General features: G+C 38.4%; 1 protein-coding gene across 3 annotated transcripts in view; it reads right to left on the bottom strand.

The window, feature by feature from the left end:
- LOC115210937 overlaps positions 1-22,605 on the bottom strand; it is a 172,850-nt gene that overhangs the window by 48,822 nt on the left and 101,423 nt on the right. For all 3 annotated transcript variants that reach the window (XM_029779727.2, XM_029779728.2, XM_036502233.1), the window contains one exon: positions 9,074-9,279. In XM_029779727.2, the coding sequence (XP_029635587.1) occupies positions 9,074-9,279 (206 nt within the window). The remainder of the gene's footprint in view (positions 1-9,073; positions 9,280-22,605) is intronic.

Below are 22,605 nucleotides of genomic sequence, written 5' to 3'. Positions count from 1 at the left end.
GAAGAATCATGATTTTATTTCTCTAAGAAATATCATTTAATTCTATTTGATTATCTATTTAACTATTATTGTTATTATTATTTTTGTCCTGAGAAGTGATTATACTTTTAAATTGAATTGTTTTTCGATGGAATTTAAATTTAATTGTAATTCGAATTGAAGTTATAGCCACGAAACTACGTAGTCTTTTTACTTATATAGTGTTTATTCATTTTTCGTACTTTTTGTGATCTAGTTATATGTTTTATAATATATTTCATTTTTTCTTTATGATATGGTTTATGTCTATCATTGTTTGAATTACATAATAGTGGGTTTTCTCTAATTTTATATATATTATATATTTATATTGTGAAATTTGATTTAATACTAAAATGAATTTTCCCCTGTAAGTTTGGAGTTATACTCCCCAATATGAAATATATATATATAATAAACATATATTAACACGGCTAGCCAAAACGTTAGCTTCGCTAATCGCTAACAGAATATATATATCGTCGTCGACGGCGTTTTATCGTGCATCCGATAATTTATTTGGCTTCTTCTTGACTGCTTCTTCTCCTCTGTTCGTGTTTGTGCCTTTGATGATTAATGAGGCCGATTCTTGCATGGAAGCGTCTATTGCAAACTTCACAAGGGATCTGTGGTGGGGGCTCTGGTTGTAGCAGCTTCTATTTTTTCTTATCGTTTCTCTTCTTTCCTGTCGTTCAACTTCAAAATGATCTGTTATAGTGGAGGTGGAATGATGCCAGCCGAGCATGTCTTGTGCTTCAATATCCCAGGCTTTGAGATCGATTTCAGTTAGTTTTAGGCTTTATTTCAGCTGGTCCTTGTATCGTTTGAGAGGACGGCCACGGAGTTTTCTTCCAGTGATAAGTTCACCATATAACATTTGACGAAGCAGACTGGTTTCTTTCTTTTTTGCTGCGTGGCCCACCCATCTCAGAGTATATTTCAGGATGGTGGTCACGATGCTGCTGCTTTTCGTTCTCTCCAAAATGGAGATATCGGTCACATAATCATTCCATTTGATATTCATGACAGAGCGGAGCTTCTTTTGATGAAATCGCTCTAGTTTTTTGACGTCACTGGTAAAGAATCCAAGTTTCACAACCGTAAAGAGTGGAGATCATGACCACTTGATAGACACTCAATTTTGTTTTATGGTTCAGATCTTTGTTCTTAAAGACCCTTTTCGTGAGTCGCACTTAATCGGTTCTCCACGTCCTTTTCCGACGTGCACTTATTCGAAAGAAAACTTCCTAAGTCTGAAAAGTGGTTGACTTTCTCCAGTGGTGTCTCCGAGATGGTAATGCTGAGGTTTGGAGTTTCCTGACTTAGAACGGGTTGTGCCACGTTTTTTTTTTATGTTGACTTTTAGATCAAACCGAGTGTAAGCATTGGTGAAGTTATTCACCGATTTTTGAAGATGTTCACTGGCGCAGGCGTGGTTGTGTGACAAGAAGCTTGCTTCGCGACCACATGGTTCCAGGTTCAGATCCACTGCGTGGCAATTCGGATAAATGTCTTCTACTATAGCCTCGTCCCAACCAAAGCCTTATGACAGGATTTGGTAGACGGAAACTGAAAGATGTCTGTCGTGTTTGTGTGTTTGTGTGTATGTGTGTGCATGTGTGTCTTTGTGTCTGTGTTTGAGCCCCCGCCATCGCTTGACAACTGATGTTGTGTATTACGTCTCCGTAACTTAGCGGTTCGGCAAAAGAGATCGATAGAATAAGTACTAGTCTTACAAAGAATAAGTCCTGAGATAGATTTCTTCTACTAAAAAAACCTTTAATAACGGAAAGAAGTAAAATAATAAAAGAATATATTATATGTCTTTTATCTTTTATCTTTTACTTGTTTCAGTCATTTGACTGTGGCCATGCTGGAAACCCTTCAAAATTAAAAGACTCTTTCCCCCTGTAAATAATTTTTCAATGATTTGAAAGGATGATTATAAGATGGAGCAAGATCAGGAGAATAAGAAGGATAGAGCAAAACCTCTTTATATAGTGGTGTAATTTTTTCCAGAGTAGCTTGGGCAATATGTGATTATACCTTATCACGTAAGAGCAACACCCTTGTATGACTGACCAATGATGAGAGCTTTTCTGCAAATTTTTCTCCAACGCTGGTTAGTTTTACGAGTTATTATCTGCATGATAAAACTTAGTATTTCTCTACGAAGACAAAACCCATAATTTTACGCCCAACTATCTAGTTATACATTTTTTTTAAAGCATCATTACAAAGCTTTGATGCATATAATATATTTGCGTGTGTATGTACGCGCGTGTGTATGTGCACGCGTGTGTATATGCACGCGTGTGTGTGCGTGTGTGTTTATGTGTGCGTATACTGTATATACATACGTTATGGCTGCCCCCTTGTTATCGAGTATGGCCATTGCACGAAGTTTAACTGTTATTGGTGCTGTGATCGAATGTGACTTTTTAGCCCAGCCAAAGATCTACAATGTCTTGTACAAAATTGGCAACTAAAACCTTTACTGGTAATAGCCGGCTGTAGTTGTAACTGGGCTTCATGTACCTTTGCATGTCGTTTAAGTCCACCTGCCGAATTACACTCTCTTCCACATGCCCGACAGATATGATTAGTATGGTGTGTTCCGCCACCACCAGTGGTCAGGTTGTCACTCATCTGTCTCGTTTTATGACTACGAAGATGACTCTTGAGTCCAGCTTTACTGAGGCATGTCAGCACCAAAGGTAGACCCTTCCCTTCTGGAAGTGTAACAGCGATGCCCTTCTTGACATCCCTCCGTACTTTCTCATGTGCAACTCGAGATTTCTCAAAAGTGGCTGTCCCCTCATGCACAATCCTTCTCCAACTGCTACGATCAATAGCTATGCCTTCCCATATGTCAGGAGAGATGCAAGCATCTCTTAAGGAAGCCTTCAGCAAGTCCTTATACCTCTTTTGGGGTTTATGTGGAGGTCGTTCTCCTTTAGCTAACTCTCCATAAAAGAGTTGTTTTGGCATCCTTGAATCCTTCATTCTGACCAGATGACCACTCCATCTGAGCCTTTGCTTTAACACAAGAGCTTCTATACTTTCACACCGAGAGCCTTCCAATATTTCAAGATCACTGATGCGGTCCTTCCATTTAATGCCATAGATCCGCCTGAGGCACATCTGATGGAAACGTTCCAGCTGTTTAGGGTGGTATCGATATGTGACCCACGTCTCGCAGGCATAGAGAAGAGAAGGGAGCACACATGCCTTGTACACCTTTATCTTTGTCTTTCTGCATATGTCTCGCCGACTCCAGAGGCGCTTTTCTAGCCTTTCGAAAGCAACACTTGCTTTCCTAATTCTATATGGAATTTCATCATTCAAATTGCCATATCTATTAATAGTGCTTCCCAGGTAGACAAACTGATCAACTACATCAAGTCGTTTACCATACACATAGATATTTGGTACACTATACTGCTTACCAGGGGCAGGTTGATGCATGACAACAGTTTTCTTGAGATTGACTGTCAATCCTAAGGCAGTGCAAGCATCAGAGAATGCATTCAAAATGTGTTGCATATCAATCTCTGTGTGTGCTACTAGCTCACAATCATCTACATACAAAAGGTCTCTTATGATAGAGGTAAATACCTTTGTTTTTGCAGCAAGGCGCCTGATATTAAATATGCTGCCAGAGTTTCGATAATGGACGTAAACACCGTATCTGCAGTTTCTGAATGCAATACAGAACACCATCGCGAAATATATGGAAAATAGGGTCGGTGCCAGAATATCCCCCTGTTTCACTCCATTTTGTATTGAAATGGGCTCCGACATTTTCGCTCTAACATTCACCCTACCATTCATGTCTTCATGAAAGGACCTGACCAAAGCAAGGTACTTTTCAGGACACCCAAGTTTCTGGAGGACCTTCCACAATGCTTTTCTATTGACGGTATCAAAAGCTTTTGTCAGATCGACAAAAACTTGATACAAATCCAGACCCTGTTCCACACACTTTTCCTAAAGCTGTCTAGCTGAAAAGATCATATCAGCAGTGCCACGTCCCATACGAAAGCCAGATTGACTTTCTGGAAGAACACAATCTGCAATGTATTTCAGCAGACGATCCAGAAGTATCCTGCATAAAACCTTTCCTACAGCAGACAGCAATGATACTCCCCTATAATTACCACAATCATTCCTGTTGCCCTTTTCCCTTATACAGGACCACCATTACTGCATCTCTCCAGTCCTCAGGTACAGATTCACTAGTCCATATCTTACTAAACAAAGAGTGAAGTTTCTGCAGAAGTTTCTCACCACCATGCTGTAACAACTCCGCATGTATGCCATCCATACCCGGAGACTTCCCATTATTCAACCTTGAGACAGCCATTGCAAATGGTGAGGATGTTCTCAATCTCATCCCTGGATTGCCTGTGAAGGCAGCACTCGTGGAACCACCAAGTTGGAAGAAGTTGCAATATACATACATGCATACATATGTACATACGTGTGCGTGCGTACGTACGTGCGTGTATGTGTTCAAATATGAATGAGAAGTAGCCCGAGGTATATAAACAATATCGAACACATATACACAAAGTATGTCCTTTGTCAGTTCGTGGGCAGGTTGCGATTGTAGGCGTAAGATAATATATTTCGATATTACATATGTGCGTGTGTGTGTGTTTGTATGTATGCATATATATATATATATATATATATATATATATATATATAGGTAGGTAGGTAGGTAGGTAGGTAGGTATATATGCAAATATTTGATCTGCAAGTAGAAGTACCAGTTGAATTTGACATCACAGGCTCTGGTCCTAAATGAAGAAAGGAAACACTGGATAATATGATTCTGAACATTTTCCAAAAGAAGTCTGATGGCTCAAGCTGGAATACCTTTGATCACACACGTCTTCTTTACGTATATTGATCTAGGAATAAGCAACAAACGATCATTTTCCGTCATAGATACAAAATTCTTTTTCGAGAATGTTATCGCTTAAACGCTTGGCCTTGTCATTATACACGTTTGGTGGGAAGGAGCATCTAAATTTAGATGCAATGTTACTTGAATTTGTTTAAAATCGAGTAGTCGGAGGAGCACCAATATTTTTCGTAGATGTTCAGTGCGTGGTAAGATCGATGGGTTGGTGCTCAGCTTCAACTATTGTGTGCCCATATGAAGATGATCATACTCTAGTGAAGTGTATCTCTGGGAAGGCAAGATATGGAAAAGGATTTAAATGCTAAACCCTAACACTAATCCCTAAATATTAATCCCTAACCATGAACACTAAATCCTAACCCTGAATCCTCACCTTAAACACTACTCTCAAATCCTAAATCTTAAACTCTAAATCATAATACCTATCCCTAAAACTAACCCTTCATTTTAATTCTAAACACCAAACCCTAATTTCATTTGTGTAGAATCGTCCTCTCTTAAAACATATAATGCTGATAAGAGCTTTAAAGATTTATCAAAAATCCAAAAACTACGGCCAGATGCGTGGTTTGGGGCAGAGAGAGAGAGAGAGAGAGAGAGAGAGAGAGAGAGAGAGAGAGAGAGAGAGAGAGAGAGCAAAAACATTTTAGATAATTGGAATTCTTAATGACATTTTTTGCAGAATCCCATGTTTAAAATATAGGATTCTAAGTAAATCCTAAATATAGTATTCTACTGTGTAACATTGGACGTATGAGAAGGATCGCCGTCTAGTGTGAAAACGTAATTATCTCCAAATTCTTCGGTCACCTATGGCAAAACATTATCCTCCAACATTTTCACATAAATTGCTAAATTGACCTTCGTCCTGTCATAAATGAACACCAGAGATTTTCCGCCATCGAATGACACTGGTGCCCAAACCATCGCTCCGGTGAGTTCATTCTGCGAAACATCTTACGGGTGCCTTCGGGAACAGCATCCGTCCTCGTGGACAAAATCCTGTCGTTTTAGATGTTCGCTACAGACTCCACGGTGAATATCTTTTCGTTCGCCTAGATGAAAATATTGTCACTGGCGTTCTGAATCTTTGCCATTTTCTTGCACCTGTCCAGACGCTTTGCTTTGGAAGCGGCCGAAATTATGTGTCGACGCTGCAATTTTAATGACTTACAATTTAAGTCTTCATTCACAACCTGTCACATAGTCGTCTGGGAGATATCGAGACTTTTAGTGATTAGCCTCATACTTTGTCGTTGATTTTGCGACACTTTCTTTCGGACGACATCTACCAATTGATTCGTCCGTACGGATCGTTTTCTATCAAGAATGGTCTTGCTGTCGAGTGGATTTGTCTCACTGTAGCGTTTCAAGACATTATAAACTTTTGGGGATCAACGCCAACTCTTGAAGCTACGTCTTTGGCGCTATGTCCTGCTTTTCTCAGAGCTACAATCTGACTTCACCTGTTAGCTTCCATATTGAAACTTTTTACTTTCCGAAAGTAAACAAAGTTGTATGCATGAACAATTGAATGTCGAAGAGCCGATTTTAACTATTTTTGTGCAATTCCAAACTAAATTTAATAAAAAAAAAAGTATTTAAATAATCGGGAATTTTTTACGGCGCATATATCATGTTTCACATTTACTGTGCTATTTACTTTATATGTGTGATTATGTATAAGTGTATGTTAAATACACGTATATAAGTGTGTACTAAACATATTACGCGTGTCTAATTGTATATACATGGTTATGTAGTTGTCATAGATATAAATATCAATGTGTACGTGAGTGTTGTGCATGTGCATGTGTGCGTTTGTGTGCCTGTGAGGGTGCATGATAGTGTGTGTGTTGTGTGCGCGCGCGTGTGTGTGATTTTATCATAAATACATGATTGTATGTATGAGTTTGCGTAGATGCAATGATCATTTATTTGTGTATCTGTATATATAAAAGGCAGGATGTGTGTGTGTGTGTGTGTGTGTGTGTGTGTACGTGAATGTAGTTTATGCACATCCACAAATTAGCACGCACGTCGCTCAAATTTTAGGAGGACATTCGTCAGACCCTAGCTGTATTTTCGTCAAATTATTTTCCCCCGAGGCACCCGCGAATAGCGGTAAATAATTTTGAGCCAAAACTTCTAACAATTTTCAAGTCGGACAAATACACGACCATTTGCAAATATGAGTTAAGCCCCCTTCTGGCGACGGTGTAAAGAGAGGGAGAGAGAGAAAGAGAGAGAGAGAGAGAGACATAACAGATTTTTTAAATTTCGTCTTTTTAGTGAGTGATTGACAGACAGGGGTTATGTATGTACGTATGTATGTATGTATGTATGTATGTACGTATGTATGTATGTATGTATGTATGTATGTGTGAATGGCTTCAGTCACACACACACACACGAGCATGTATGTGTACAAAACACGTGAATGCAACGTGTATGTGTATGTGTGTTGCCCGTATATATATACACAATATAAACGATATTCTCCGTTTCTCCACAACTAATTTCCAAATTAGCAGAATCCGTTGCTCTACTCATAGTGATATATAGCTGGCCGTTCGTGAACATGGGAGAGAGCAGAGATTACCTGAGCAAAAGACCTAAGTGTTGACTGTAGATACGCTCCTTCGCAAACGATCAGCTATTATTTTGTAAACAATGTTTCGAAACTGTTCATGTTTTCGAAAGGAGAGATATGACTTACATCTCTGTGGGAGGAGGTAGGCCTCTCTATTCCACTTACAAAACTTACGTCCGGGTGCCAAATTTTCATTTTGTAAACAACGTTTCGAAACTGTTCATGCTTTCAAAAGGAGAGCTCTGACTCTCACATCTCTGCGGGAGAAGGTAGTTCTCTCTATTCCTCTTACAAAACTTACGTCCGGGCACCAAATTTGCTTCAATTGATGGTATTACTCGGGTAGGATGTGGTGGTGGGACAGGGGAAGGGGCAAAGGCGTGCAAAAACATGTACGCAATAGGTGTATGTACGTATATGTTTGTGTGTGTGTGTGTGTGTGTGTGTGTGTGTGTGTGTGTGTTGCCCATATATATATACTTAGTTGTGATCTGAACATAACCACTTCTCCCACAGAGGATCGGGGGGGCCTTTTGGGCGGTCTATTTTCCTTGCTGGGTGGATTCCCAACCCATGGGCAAAGTGGGGTTACATGATGGGGTGGTGTTTTCAAAAGGGTTGGCATATACAACCTGATCACCTCTGCCGATCAAACTCCCAACCCATGCGCTCCCTTCGCGACACTGATTCTGCAGAACTGGGTTGGGTATGAAAACCAACTTTAAAGTATAAATATAGATATTTTTGAATCAGCATTGTTCGATTAAGTCCTATTTGGGGTGAAAAATCAATAAACTGATTCCTTATGGAGTTTTCTATTTAATCAGGATTTAAAAAATCGATAAACCGATTCCTTATAGGACTTCCCACTAAAATTGGCTACACCCCATTTTCAACCATAATGTCTACCAATTTTGATGTATTTTGTTCAAACTTGATGCCAGCATTACTTAGGACTCATGGGATCTTTGAATGCTTTAAGTTCTCCAAAAAGGAAAAAAAATCGATGAGTGGAAAAGATCGATAAACCGATTCCTTATAGGATTTCCCAATCAAATTGTCTGCAAAATTTCAGCCAAAACTTTACCAGTTTCAACGGATTTCACTCAAATTTGACGTCGATGTTGCTTAGTTTGCTTTGAAATAAAGAGCTTGATTAGCTTAATAATCCTCACTTAATCCCGAGCAAAGCCGGGCTATACTGCTAGTGTATAGATATATGTGCGTGATACTATAAGTCTCTGAATGCGTATATGTTGTTGTTACTGTTGTTTTTAGCCCTACACGAGCCTTGATCGACTGGATTTATGGTATAAGGCATTCCAGTTATGAACAACCTGTGGAAGCTTTGGATGTTATTTCTACCGAGTTGAGTGACTAAGTAGAGTCTCTCTCATTGGTTCGTGTTTGCATTCGTATGAGGAGGTGCTGTCATTGATTTATGCGTGCATGTTTTATAATATTATACAATATAACTTGTTTTCCTTTTTACTGTTCTCAGGCTACAGAGAAAGTTTGTTAAACATTACCTTTAACTTCCTGTCCATTGATTTCACAGATTCGGATGTTAAAGTTCCATACTGAGCAGCTAGTGAAGTATGATACGGAATTCTCTCTGAAATATTTTTTACTGCAAGGTCGATGGTAAATGCCTCCCTAATTGCTTGCAAAACATCACCAATGCTGCTAATTCCATTTGCATCATTCGTCTTAGTTTCCGCAATTACCGCATTATCTGTAATATCAAATATATACCATTGTATTAATGTGATTCCAGAATTGTATACACACACACACACACACACACACTTCATATGTATATATATGAAGAGTTAAATTTGTCTTTGGACGAGAGTCTTATGAGTCGCTCTCGAAGCTACAGCCTTCGTGGATGCGAAACTATTGATTACTATAACCAAACATCGACTTTATAACTTTAATGTGTGTGTGTATGTGTGAGTGCGTGCGTGTGCATTTTTGTATATAAATAAAAGGGATATGTCGTATGTGGAGTCTCATTTGTATAAAATAGTCTTTGGCTGCTATTTCTAATTTTTTCGGTATGTGGCTAAGCAACCTGTTGCCTGTCTCTTTTATTTATATACAAAAATATATATTGAACTTTTATAGAAGTTCCTACCGTTAATGGTTGTATTTACATGCCGAAATCTACCCGTAAATAATTGTTGTTCTTTTTTTTAAAACCATTAAAGATATTATTTACTCTTATTATATTACTAATGACAACCCATAGTTCTATCTCTAAGGAACTATTTTTGTAATACGCATGGTAAAATTTTGGAGGGAAAATTGCAGATTCAATCGTCTATATAGGTTTGGCCTATGCTTGCTTTCTTCCACTATTCCGATGTCGGCTGATCGGGAAGTAGAGGTACGTAGCATTTGAGAAATCTATTTTAGTGGATATTTACGCTGATGAAAGACATGGAGTTTATATTCCTAATCTAGAAACGCGTTCGTAAATAACTATTAGACTTTGCTTTCGTTATTTCTTCCTTCTGTTTTGCATATGTGAATTACAGGGTTATGTCGTATGTGGAGTCTCATTTGTAGAAAATAGAAATAAACAGTCTTTGACTGCTATTTCTAATTTTTCGGTATGTGGCTAAGCAACCTGTTGCCTGCCTCTTTTATATATATATATATATATATATATATATATAATCGAAAACAATGAACAAAAGCAACAAAAAGGACAGCAGTAGAAAGACAGTTTTAAAATTTATTGTATTAGTCTAACGCTTAAAAAGGAAGGGAAAGAGTCTTAACTTTTCGGACAATAGTCCTCCATTAGAATACAAGTATAAACGAAGAGTAAATGAAGTGTGTGAAAGAGGAAAAAGTGGAGTAGGAAATAGGAGAGAGGTTAGGAGTTAGGGGCCAAGTAGGAATGCGGGTCCACGGGAGAGCTAATAAAAATGGAAAGTGTTTATGTGCACGCATAGGAGTGTTGTGAGACATGCATAAGTGTAGAATGCTATGTGAGCGATTTTGTGGTGTGTTTCTACAGAAAACAAAGGACGAAGACAGGTGAGGGAACAACAACCAAGTGTATAAGTTTGACGCTCGGGAAGAATGGAAAAGTCCTTGACGTTTCGAGCTTAGGCTCTTCGCCACAAAGGATTGTGAGGGAAAAATGCAGGAAAAAAAAACAGAGGGAGAAAAAAATGTGTAGAGATTAACGGTTCAACATGATGAAGTATGTGTGTGTGCGCGCTCATGCGTGTGTGTATGCCTTAAATATATATATATAATATATACACACACACGCACGCGCACACACACACATATATATATATATATGTATGCGTGTGTGCATGTATGTATGTATGTATGTATGTATGTATGTATGTATGTATGTATGTATGTATGTACGTATGTATGTGTGTATATACGAGTGGACAAACGAAAGAAAATGACACTCAACATATTTGGTAAAAGTATATGTATCATTTAGTAAAAGTTTCACTCAGTTCCAAGCGATTTAAAGTTTTGTATGCTCGAAGAACGTATTCAGCTCAAGGCACGTGGTGCTATTGGTCTGGAAGCGGCATCAGTATTTATCATTATTATTATTATTGTTGTTGTTGTTGTTGTTGTTGTTGTTGTTGTTGTTGTTGTTGTTGTTGTTGCTGCTGCTGTTGCTGATGTTATTATTATTGCTGTTGTTGTTGTTGTTGTTGTTATTATTATTATTATTATTATTATTATTATTATTATTATTATTATTATTATTCAAGTGGTCGGACAGAATGCTGGTAAGTAGTCATTGTTGCTATGTCTGGTAACCGCGGTATGGTTTAATCAGCGACATCAAGCAAGCCTTGGGATTTATTGTTTATGGGCGGCAGGTTAAGTACCGTGTTCTTGAGTACGGAGCAGGCAAGCCTAAATTGATTTATCTGGACTGTCGGTTGCCAGTGGCTTGAAAGTTCATTAATAGGGCGTGCCCCTGGTAGCAACAATAAGATATTTCATTCTCCCTGTTGACGGATATTTCAGGTTGGTGGAGTCAGAGTTGGCAATTGCGAGTTCTAAGTGAAGACCTGTCAATAATACTCCAATCGAAGTTGGTACACCCTGTTAATGAACTTGAAGTCACTGGCAGCCGACAATCCAGGTACACCATCTTAGGCTTGCCTACGCCATATTACAGAGCACGGTACTTAGCCCGTGTCACTCATATACATTCCAACCCAGCTGTGCTGACAATTCAACCTAACATCACCAAATTTTAAGCAGTATCACCAAATCTGGTTACTCCTACGGAAAGGCAGTCGCTACTAACCCGCGACCACATCCCACTCTGCCCCCATTATTGCAGCTAATGCAACAAGTTGATGTTGCTAGATTTCTGGACATGGCGATGATAACTACCTACCAACATCCTGTCCGACTACTAGACCTAAGAACAAAGAAGAGTACCGATACCGCTCAATAATATTACGTGGCCTGAGTTGCTGAACAGAGGCCTAACATCTAGAAGCCATCTTGCATTTGTCTCATCCTGTTACTCGATCTCCAGATACCTGACGACCTGAGTTCGATCTACGAGCATGCGAAACCTTAAATTGTATGGAGCTGAGTCAAACAGTTATATATATATATATATATATATATATATATATGTGTGTGTGTGTGTGTGTGTGTGTGTGTAGTATTTCAAGATGTTTCTGACACGTATTTTGTGGGGGTCAGTTAAGAGATCGGTTGTTCGCCCAGGCATTCGTGCCTGTTACTTAAAACAATACCTCGCCAAGTTCCTTTTTATGGACAGCATTAAACCTGCTGCCAAGAGAATGCACGTATTCTTATTGGCAGCAGCAAGTCTTTATACTGGCCCGAGATAATTTTTTCTTCCAAACGCAACCCATCTCATTTCTTTATCAACACTGTCGATGGACCACTCAAAAAGGTATGTATACATTATCATTTTCGTAACATAATTTCTGTAGTATTTCAAGATGTTTCTGACACGTATTTTGATTCACATGGCGGAGATCCAACATTTCTTCACTTATACCAGAATTTCTTCTCTTTATTTTTTTTTTTTTTGCGAAATATGTACAAAAATACGGAGTTTATGATTCATGTGTGAGTGTGTGTTCTTGATACTCGTTTAGAACAAGTAGTTTTACACCAATTACACTATTTTTTCTTAGTTTAAAGGCCGTGGACTGAAGATGTGAAATTTCCGAAGCCTCTCCCCCACCCCCCTTTCGCGAGCGCGCATTTTTTTTATCATATTCGTTTAGAGCAAGTTGTTTTACACCTATTACGCTATTTTTGTTTTTGTTTTTGTGCCCGGGTCAGACGCTTTCGGAAATTCCCGATATAAATTTTCCGAGGCCTCTCCCCCACCCCTCTTTCGCGAGTGCGCATTTTTTTTTGTCATATTCGTTTAGAGCAAGTTGTTTTACACATATTACACTATTTGTTTATTTTGTTTTGGTGCCCTGGTCAGCCCCCTCAGACGCTTTCGGAAATTCCCGATGTGAATTTTCCGAGGCCTCTCCCCCACCCCTCTTTCGCGAGTGCGCATTTTTTTTTGTCATATTCGTTTAGAGCAAGTTGTTTTACACATATTACACTATTTGTTTATTTTGTTTTGGTGCCCTGGTCAGCCCCCTCAGACGCTTTCGGAAATTCCCGATGTGAATTTTCCGAGGCCTCTCCCCCACCCCCCTTTCGCGTGCGGGCATTTTTTTTTTCATATTCGTTCATAGGAAGTTGTTTTACACCTATTACACACATTTTTTTTTATTCTCTGAATGGCGTAACGCTTTAGTTTAACCTTGCCACTCTTGTATTTCAGTGCCTTATTTTTTAAGTCATCCACTTGAAAAATAGTTCAATTGCTAACGTCTTAAGAAAAGGAAGTAGTTTTGTTGAGGTTCACTATTATTATTGCTGCTGCTGCTGCTGCTGCTGATGCTACTGCTACTGCTACTGGCGTCGTCATTGTTGTTGTTTTCTACACAGTTATCACTGTCGTTGTTTTCAATCTTGTTTTTCATGTTTTCTTATCTTCGATTTGTTCATCTTGTTGCTGTTATTATTGCTGTTTCTGCCGTTTGTGATAGTGGTGGTGGTGCTGCTGCTGTTTACATTGTTCCTGTTGATGTAATCGTCGTCGTTGCTACCAGTACTTTTGCCCTTGTTACTGTCGTCGTAGCAACAAGAGGAAATTATATTTCTCTTTGGCGAGAAATTCATTTCACCTTCGGCTCCGTTTATTTTCGGAGTTACAACAGAATTCTGCTCTTGGTCTATTATTATTATATCTTCGTATTCCGACATTTTTAGAATTGGAAAAATGGATAAAATTCTGGCTTCACAAAAATGCTAAAATGCAAAACAATTATTACACTCCTAAAAAGGGTATGCAATTACACAAAATGTTACCACCACGATCCAGACAATGTAAACAAAATAGTCGTTAAATAAAGTTTTGAATAAACGGGATGCAACCAGCTGAAATGCTTGATTACAAACAATTTACAATAATAATAATAATAATAATAATAATCCTTTTTACTATAGGGACAAGGCCTGAAATTTGGGTGGGGGAAACTAATCGTTTACATCAACCCCAGTCTTCAACTGGTACTTCTTATCGATCCCGAAAGGACAAAAAGCAAAGTCAATCCCAACGGAATTAGAACTTCGAAATTAAAGACGAACAAAATGTCACTATGCTTTTTGCCCGACGTGCTAACGATACTGCCAGCTCATCGCCTTAATACTTATTATTAATATTATTATTAATATTATAACGATTCTGCCAGCTCGTCGCCCTAATAATAATACTAATAATAATACCCAAGGCGCACAGAGCTGTACTCAGTAGTTCAGTAAAAGCACGTGATAAAAATAACGTTACTGAATAATAATAATAATAATAATAATAATAATAATAATAATAATAATAATAATAATAATAATAATAATAATAATAATCCTTTCTACTATAGGCACAAGGCCCGGAATTTTGGGATCGGAGACCTGTCGATTACATCAACCCCAGTGAATAACTGGTACTTAAGTTATCGATCCCGAAAGGATGAAAGGCAAAGTCGACCTCGGCGGAATTTGAAGTCAGAACGTAACGGCAGACGAAATACCTATTTCTTTACTACTCACAAGGGGCTAAACACAGAGAGGACAGACAAACGTATGGAGTCGATTATATGGCCCCCAGTGCGTAACTGGTACTTAATTTATCGACCCCGAAAGGATGAAGGGCAAAGTCGACCTCGGCGAAATTTTAACTCAGAACGTAGCGGCAGGTGAAATACGGCCACGCATTTCGCCCGGCGTGCTAACTATTCATTATATATATAATGAATACGAGAGGAATAAATTAAAAGTTAAATGAAGCTAACGCATTTGTAAATACTGGCAGAAACCATAAATAGATATATAAGAAGTGGGGGAAGATTTGGCTAAGATAAAGACTGCGTATGAATGAGTGTTTCAAATCTACTTTCCTTTATTATGTTCTATCTGCTAAGTTTTGCTTATTTACAGTATTTATAAATACTTTCGCTTTCTCCTTATTACACCTTACTCCATAGGACGGCGAGCTGGCAAAATCATTAGAATTTTGGGAAAATACTTTATGTGGCTTCTTCTTTCATTTTAACGTTCTGAGCTTAAATCCCACCCAAGTGAACTTTGTTTTTCATCCTTTTCGGGTCGTTAAAATAAAACTCGTGTCTAGTACTTGCATCGAAGTTTTCGACAGACCCTCTCCCTTCACAGTTACTGATTGTGCGCCTAAATAAGAAACCATTTCAAAAAGTGGCCAACTGATAAAATCCTTATAGCGTGGGGGGAAAATTCCATGCGATATTTGACCCGGCTCTTTACATATTGATTCAAATCTCATCGAGATTTACTTTATCATCCATCACTTCGATGTCGATAAAATTAGTACCAGTCCCCTCAAAATTGTTCATTTGTGTTTAAATTAGAAACTATTATTACATCTTGCTCTTCTCAGTCAATTGACAGAATGGTAAGAACATCGGACGCCGACAAATTAAAGTACCAGGCAAGTATTGGGGTCTCTTCAACAGATTATCTTACCCAACCAAAACAAAAATGCGTGGCCTTGTGCCAGCCTTAGTGTTAATTTTATGCTTAGTTATTTAAAAGAGTGTCAAGTCTTTGTTAATATTTTACATCAAAAACAGCAAAATAAACCAAGAAGACGTTAGAGTGAAAATTAATCGTTTCGAAACATTGAAATATTAAATGGCTGGTTAAGGTAAATAAAATATTTAAAACCTTCAAAATAAAAACTGAATTGGAAATTGTATTTTCCATCTAACTTTAACTTTTGAAATTTTTGTCGAATGTTTAATCAGTTAGCTAAAAGATAATTAATGCATCCTTAATTATGAGCAATGCTTTAAAGTATTGTGTGAGAAGAAAAAGACGGTCATTACTGTTTGGCTCGTGAAATTCAGATCTTATTTGATTACGAGGTAAACTTTAACGCATCTTCATCAGGTCACATTTCTAGACAAAGGTGACGATATTATTTCGTGATATACAGTATGGGACTTTTTTGAAACTGAAATGCAAGTATCTCCTTTAGAAACAAAATGCGTAGTAACTATAAAAAATTAATACAGGTTTTGTTAGATTAGCAAAAAGCTACTCATTTCAAGGAAAATGTATCATCGTTCGCATCGTATTTAGTATTTACTTGATCGACTCTGGAAGGATGAAATTCAAAACCGTTCCACAAGCTATACGAACTCAGAAAGAAGAGAGATGAAAATAAATTCTAGTCACGCTTTTAGTCCGGCTATTTCATTGCGCTGATTACTATGAGAATAAAAATTGGTTATCATATGGCTGGAAGAAAAACACAAGTTGCGTATCTGCACCGAAAAATAAGTAATTACATTCATGTTCGTTTAGTTTAAAATAGGGCTTCCACAAAACTTGGAAGAGATTGCAATTAATTTTTTGTAATAATATGATATATCTTTGTAATAAATGATATTATCGGAGTTTTTTTTTATGGTATTAATAGTTTATTAATAGTTTTATTAAGGTTGTGTTTTTGTTTCAGACAATGGTTACTCCATATGAAAAGGCACAATGTGTGTTTTGGTTTATCGGATATTAAAACACGAAGGAATTACACAGCTAAATATGGAAAACAAGCTCCAGCATATCAGTCGGCTCGCAACTGGTATAAGCAATTTATAGAAATGATGACAGTGCTACAAAAAGCGAGGACTTAAGGGCCAAGAGCATTTGAAGATACTGAGTATATCCGCCAGTCATTTCAACGTTCCGCATCTAAGTCCATCTGCACTGCTTCCACGCAACTACCGAGATCAGCAATTCATAAAGTGCTCTATTAAGAAGCTGAAGCTTTATGCATAGACAATTCAGTTATTTCAAGCGATTAAGGTAAATGACAAATCGCAACGAAAAGAATTTGCTGTTACAATTCTGAAAAAAATCAAAGATGACTTCCATAATCGCATTTACTTTACGAATGAAGCAACCTTCTCTATGTCCGGAAAATTTAACAAGCATAACGCAAAAATCTGGAAATCGAATAATCCCCACATTAAAAGGGAAATTGAACGTGGCAGCCTGAAGGTCAATGTGTGGTGCAGAATTTTGTGCTACAAAGTTATTTGTCCATTTTTCCTTTTGGCGAAGACAATAATCGCTGTTTTTTGGACCAAGTTCTAAGAGACTACGTCATGCCACAGGTAAAGCTCCATCCAAATGTCATACTTCAGAAAGGTGGAGCGCCACCTCATTGGAGAGTAAACGCCCGCGGATTTTTAAATGAACGGTTTCCAGATCACTTGATAGGAAGAGATGGCCCGATTTCTTGCCCCCTCCCCACCGCATTCCTCAGATATAGCACTCGTGAACTTTTTTCTTGCAAGATATCCTGTACCGCACTAAAGTAGAGGCCTTGGATGACCTGAAGCAAAGTATAAATGCTGCCATTGCGACTATTGATGAAAAACATATGTTAAGAAGGGCATAGACAGAAATTGAATATTACTTAGATGTCCTTCGTGCAACGAACGGTGCACCATATAGAACTTTACGAAATACGAGAAAAACGCCCCCCCCCCATCCAATGGACGGTGCTGAGTTGTCAAACATTTAAAACTAATTTTTTTCAAAACAACTTGTCCGACCGTCCCATAGGTTTCCCCTTTGAGAAACACTGATTTAACCTAAATTTGAGACGCCAGCAAAGGAAGAAATAAAGATAGACTTTTTTCTATTCCAAAGAAAAACGATTTTATTCACACAAATATGCAACCGAAGAGTTTAAAGTACCAGTAATGATAAGGCTGTTGACTGGGAGAACACAAACATGGTTTAAACAGTAAGCTTGGCAGGAAAGAAACGTGCCTTTAAGCAGTACAAAAGCATGGAAGGTGCAGTTATGTACAAGTTGACAGAAGAAAAGCAGGACAAAAGCGGCTTTATCGATCGTATTCTCACCTGGAATAGATTTTTGTAATTGTTTCAAGACTTATACACGCCCTGATACCGTCGGTATCTACATATCAAATTTGAGCGCAATCGGATGGAGGATGCCCGAGATCCAAGAAGACACACACACACACACACAGAACGGATTTTATATAAGAGATTTGTATATAACTAGCACTCCGTTGGTTTCAACGACGATGGTTCCAGTTGATCTGATCAGCGGAACAGCTTGCTCGTGAAATTAACGTACGAGTAGCTGAACACTCCGCAGACACGTGTACCCTTAACGTAGTTTTCAGGGGCGTTCAGCGTGACAAGGCTGGCCCTTTGACATGCAGGCACTACTCATTTTGCCAGCTGAGTAGGCTGGAGTGTAAATATTTCAACAGTATCCAGTTTTCATTGTAAATTTAATGATTTTCTATTTGTCTAATGACTTTGTAGACACCCTGTATATTTTGTACGTGTATTCGTGTGTGTATGTGTGTGTGTGTGTGTGCGCGCACGCTAGATAGATAGATGGATAGATAGATATGCATACATATATATATGTGTGTATATGTATATATATATATATTATATATATATATATATATATATATATATATATATATTCACTAGCAGTATATTGGATATATGTTATCCCATGGAGGGTTGCATTTACAACCCCTATCTCAATTTGTATATATATATATAATCCGTTCTGTCTGTGTGTGTATGTGTGTCTTCTAGGATCTCGGGCATCCTCCATCCGATTGCGCTCAAATTTGATATGTAGATACCGACGGTATCAGGGCGTATATAATTCTTGAAAAAATTACAAAAATCGATTCCAGGTGAGAATGTGATTGATAAAGCTGTGAGAACGTGCATTTGTACGCGCAAGTACATCAGCTGTTGCGATCGATACTACGCGTACGCGAGAAAAATGCACGTGCAGTTCGCGCAAAAAAAGCCGGCTGGCTTGAAATAATGCCACAGATTGGGACGGTGGGACAAGTTGTTTTGAGAAAATTTGGTTTAAATGTTGACAACTCAGCACCGTCCATTAGACAGAGGGCGTTTTGCTCGTATACACACACACACACACACATATATATATATATATATATATATAAGTTCAGCAAAACAATTTAGATTCAAATGAATATGGTACTTAATTTAGATGCACCAGAATTTTTTATGGTATTACCCATAAAATTATGTGGGGTAATTATAACCAAAAAATAAGCAACAAGAATGGATCCGGTAATTTAGTACAATTGTTTCATACTATAACAATTTATTAAAGCTGCAAATATTACAGCAAATATAATATGTCAAGGTTTTCCAATAATGTTAAGTTCTCAAATCAATTAGTAACATCTTAGAGAGTGTAAATATACCGATAAAGTTGTAGATGTGATAACCTAAGCCGATAACCTAAGACCCTCTTATAGTTTTCCTTAGATCTTCCTTTCTCCTACTATAAATTCTGATGGCTTTCATTTGAAAGCAAGGTGTAGTCAACCTTAAGAATTTAATATTCCTTTTACACTGACCTAGAATTTTCTCTCACCATAGAAATAGACTGACCCTTCTTTTTAGTGTCAATCTGTCTTTGTTCCTTTTACACCCCCAACATTTTTTCTCCTTCTGTTCTTTTCTCCAGCTAATCGGCTTCCTTAACCTACCCTACTACCATTCCTACCACTAAATAAATTTTTTCTTGCAACAGTTAGATGCGAACTTAATCTTGGTCTGACTGGCATCTTTCTTTATGTTTCCTGAAATTCATATCCAAAACTTTATCGGTATATTTACCTTCTCTGGGATGCCACTAATTAATTTGAGAACTTTACAATGCTGGAAAGCATATATGAACTCAATCTTGGTTTGCTTGGCATCTTGCTTCAAGTTCCTGAAACTCACATCTACAACTTTATCGGTATATTTACACTCTCTAAGATGTTACTAATTGATTTGAGAACTTTACATTATTGGAAAACGTATATGAAATTGGCTGAAGATTACTTGACATATATTTGCTGTAATATTTGCAGCTTTAATAAATTGTTATAGTATGAAACAATTGTACTAAATTACCGGATCCATTCTTGTTGCTTATTTTTTGGTTTTATATATATATATATATATATATATAATATATATATATATATATATATATATATATATATTATATATATATATATACACACACACACATCTTTGAACTTCTCTGCTTTAAGATCTCAAATGTAAGATCTCTTCCCTGAAGACGGAGGCTTGTCTCGTCCTATGTTAAATACGGCTGCGTTCTCTGGTGGAATTTAGCTACAAACATTCTTATGGATCGTCGAGCCCCCAGAAACAGCTTTTAGATTTATAATACCTTTCTTCCACCCCTTTAATTTTCTGTATCATTTGAACTCTGTGTAAATTGGACCTTTTTATATGTATACATTTATACATATTTTGTATTTCATGTATTTAATATACTTTATATATTGATCTGCCCAATTTGCTTATCCCCATATTTGCTTCTGTATATACACACATACATATCATTCATATAAAATATTTTATATAGATGTTGGTAAGGGTGTATTTGTGGTGGAATGGCGCGCCGACATCTAATGGGTGGAGATGCCCCGACAGCTTCGCAACGCTGCCTCCTATCACCTCCTGCTCCCCAAACTCACACCCGCCTCCAACAGCATATGTCTTCTAATATCCATGAACTCCTCTCCTCCTGTTCCCTTCCTTCACTGCCTAAATACCACCTATTTCTTTTTCAAAATTTATAGTCACCTTCCTACAGTCCTCTCGATAGTCACCTTCTGTAACTGCCCGACCGAACTCAACATCCAAATACCTAGATCTCATCCTTTCACCTTCAGATATTTTTCTCCCATTTTGGAGCCAAATCATGCCTTAGAACCCGCCTTCTCTTCCCCATGGACATTAAATTCCTCTACATTGTCATCCTGCCCCCTAACGATGGTCTATTGCTCCACTAATACTTGCATCATCCTTCAACCCAGTACGCACACCGTTTCCTGCTTATCCGAACTTGTGCTCGACATCTATCTGTGATCGCTATGAAAACGAGAATGGTCCCTAACTATGTCGACCTGTTCGTTGACTAAGCCGAGGTCCAAATTTTATCATATTTCACCCGTCGCTTTATAAAAAAGAGTATCACCTTCATCTCCAGCGAACAACCATATACTTTCATCTCATTTGTCATCTTACTTCAACTGTTCCCTGAAATTCATCTCAGAAACATCTATTAACTACCTCGACATAAATATCTCTAGCAATCACATCGATCACACAACACTCCACTACTTCCTATAGATCCACTGACTCACTTTTGTCTTGATTTTTATCCTTCTACTCTTTCTACGTTAATCAGGCCCTCCTTTACTCTCAATTTCTGTGATTCCGCCGTCTGTGTAACCGCGACTAAAACTTTGACATCCCGTCACAACATACAACCTGTATTTTCATGCACCCTAGCCCAAGGCGTCGTAGCCCGCCAAATTAAGCGCACCACTACCCCTTCCTATGCAGCCTCTTTACTCCCAACCACATCCTCTTCCCTCTCCTTTTGCACCTTACCCCTTCGCCATAAGTTACCTCCTGCTTCCTCAAATATGATGCTACCACCCTTCCCTTTCTTCATGATTCACCCCTCCACTCATTCAAGCGCGCCTGTATCCTCTGGGACTGACTTGTCCGAAGCATCCACTTTCCCTCCTTTCCTCCTTCCCCTTATTCGCGGTTCCATTGTCATACCTATTTCTTTAATACCCGCAAGGGGCTAAATACAGAGAGGACAAACAAGGAGAGACAAATGGATTAAGTCGATTATATCGACCCCAGTGCGTAACTGGTACTCATTTTATCGACCCCGAAAGGATGAAAGGCAAAGTCGACCTCGGCGGAATTTGAACTCAGAACGTAGCGGTAGACGAAATACCACAAAGCATTTCGCCCTGCGTGCTAACGCTTCTGTCAGCTCGCCGCCTTTGTCATACCTGTCGGTTCCTCACCATCACCACCTCCCTCACAAAACCCAACCACCGAACCTTCCACAATTCTGATTGCTTCACCTGTACTATCTACTGCTTAAATTACCCTCGCTGTGACACCTTGTACACCGGTTAAACCAACTGCTTCACTGATCATCTTCGAGTCATCCAACTTAGCAACCAGACACTCTCTCTCTCTCTTTCTCTCTCTCTCCCCTCTCTCTCTCTCTTCTCTCTCTCCCCTCTCTCTCTCTCCTCTCTCTCCCCTCTCTCTCTCCCCCTCTCTCCCCCCTCTCTCTCCCCCTCTCTCTTTATCTCTCTCTCTCATTGCTCCCCTCGACAAGACATGCCAAAATGTTTAGCTTAGCATTACATAAAAGCTACAATAAGTCTAGATTTCATAGACAGCTGCGTTTGATTTTTCTCTCTGAATCTACACCACCTTAGGCCTCAGTTCACTACTCACTTTCTCCAAACAACTTCAACACACGCATACTGCACACACACTAACACACACCTCACACATTCAC

Source organism: Octopus sinensis, linkage group LG4 (assembly GCF_006345805.1).
Source record: "Octopus sinensis linkage group LG4, ASM634580v1, whole genome shotgun sequence".
Taxonomy (NCBI): domain Eukaryota; kingdom Metazoa; phylum Mollusca; class Cephalopoda; order Octopoda; family Octopodidae; genus Octopus; species Octopus sinensis.
Note: the sequence above shows the minus strand (reverse complement) of the source record. Positions and strands in the feature narration are given on the sequence as shown.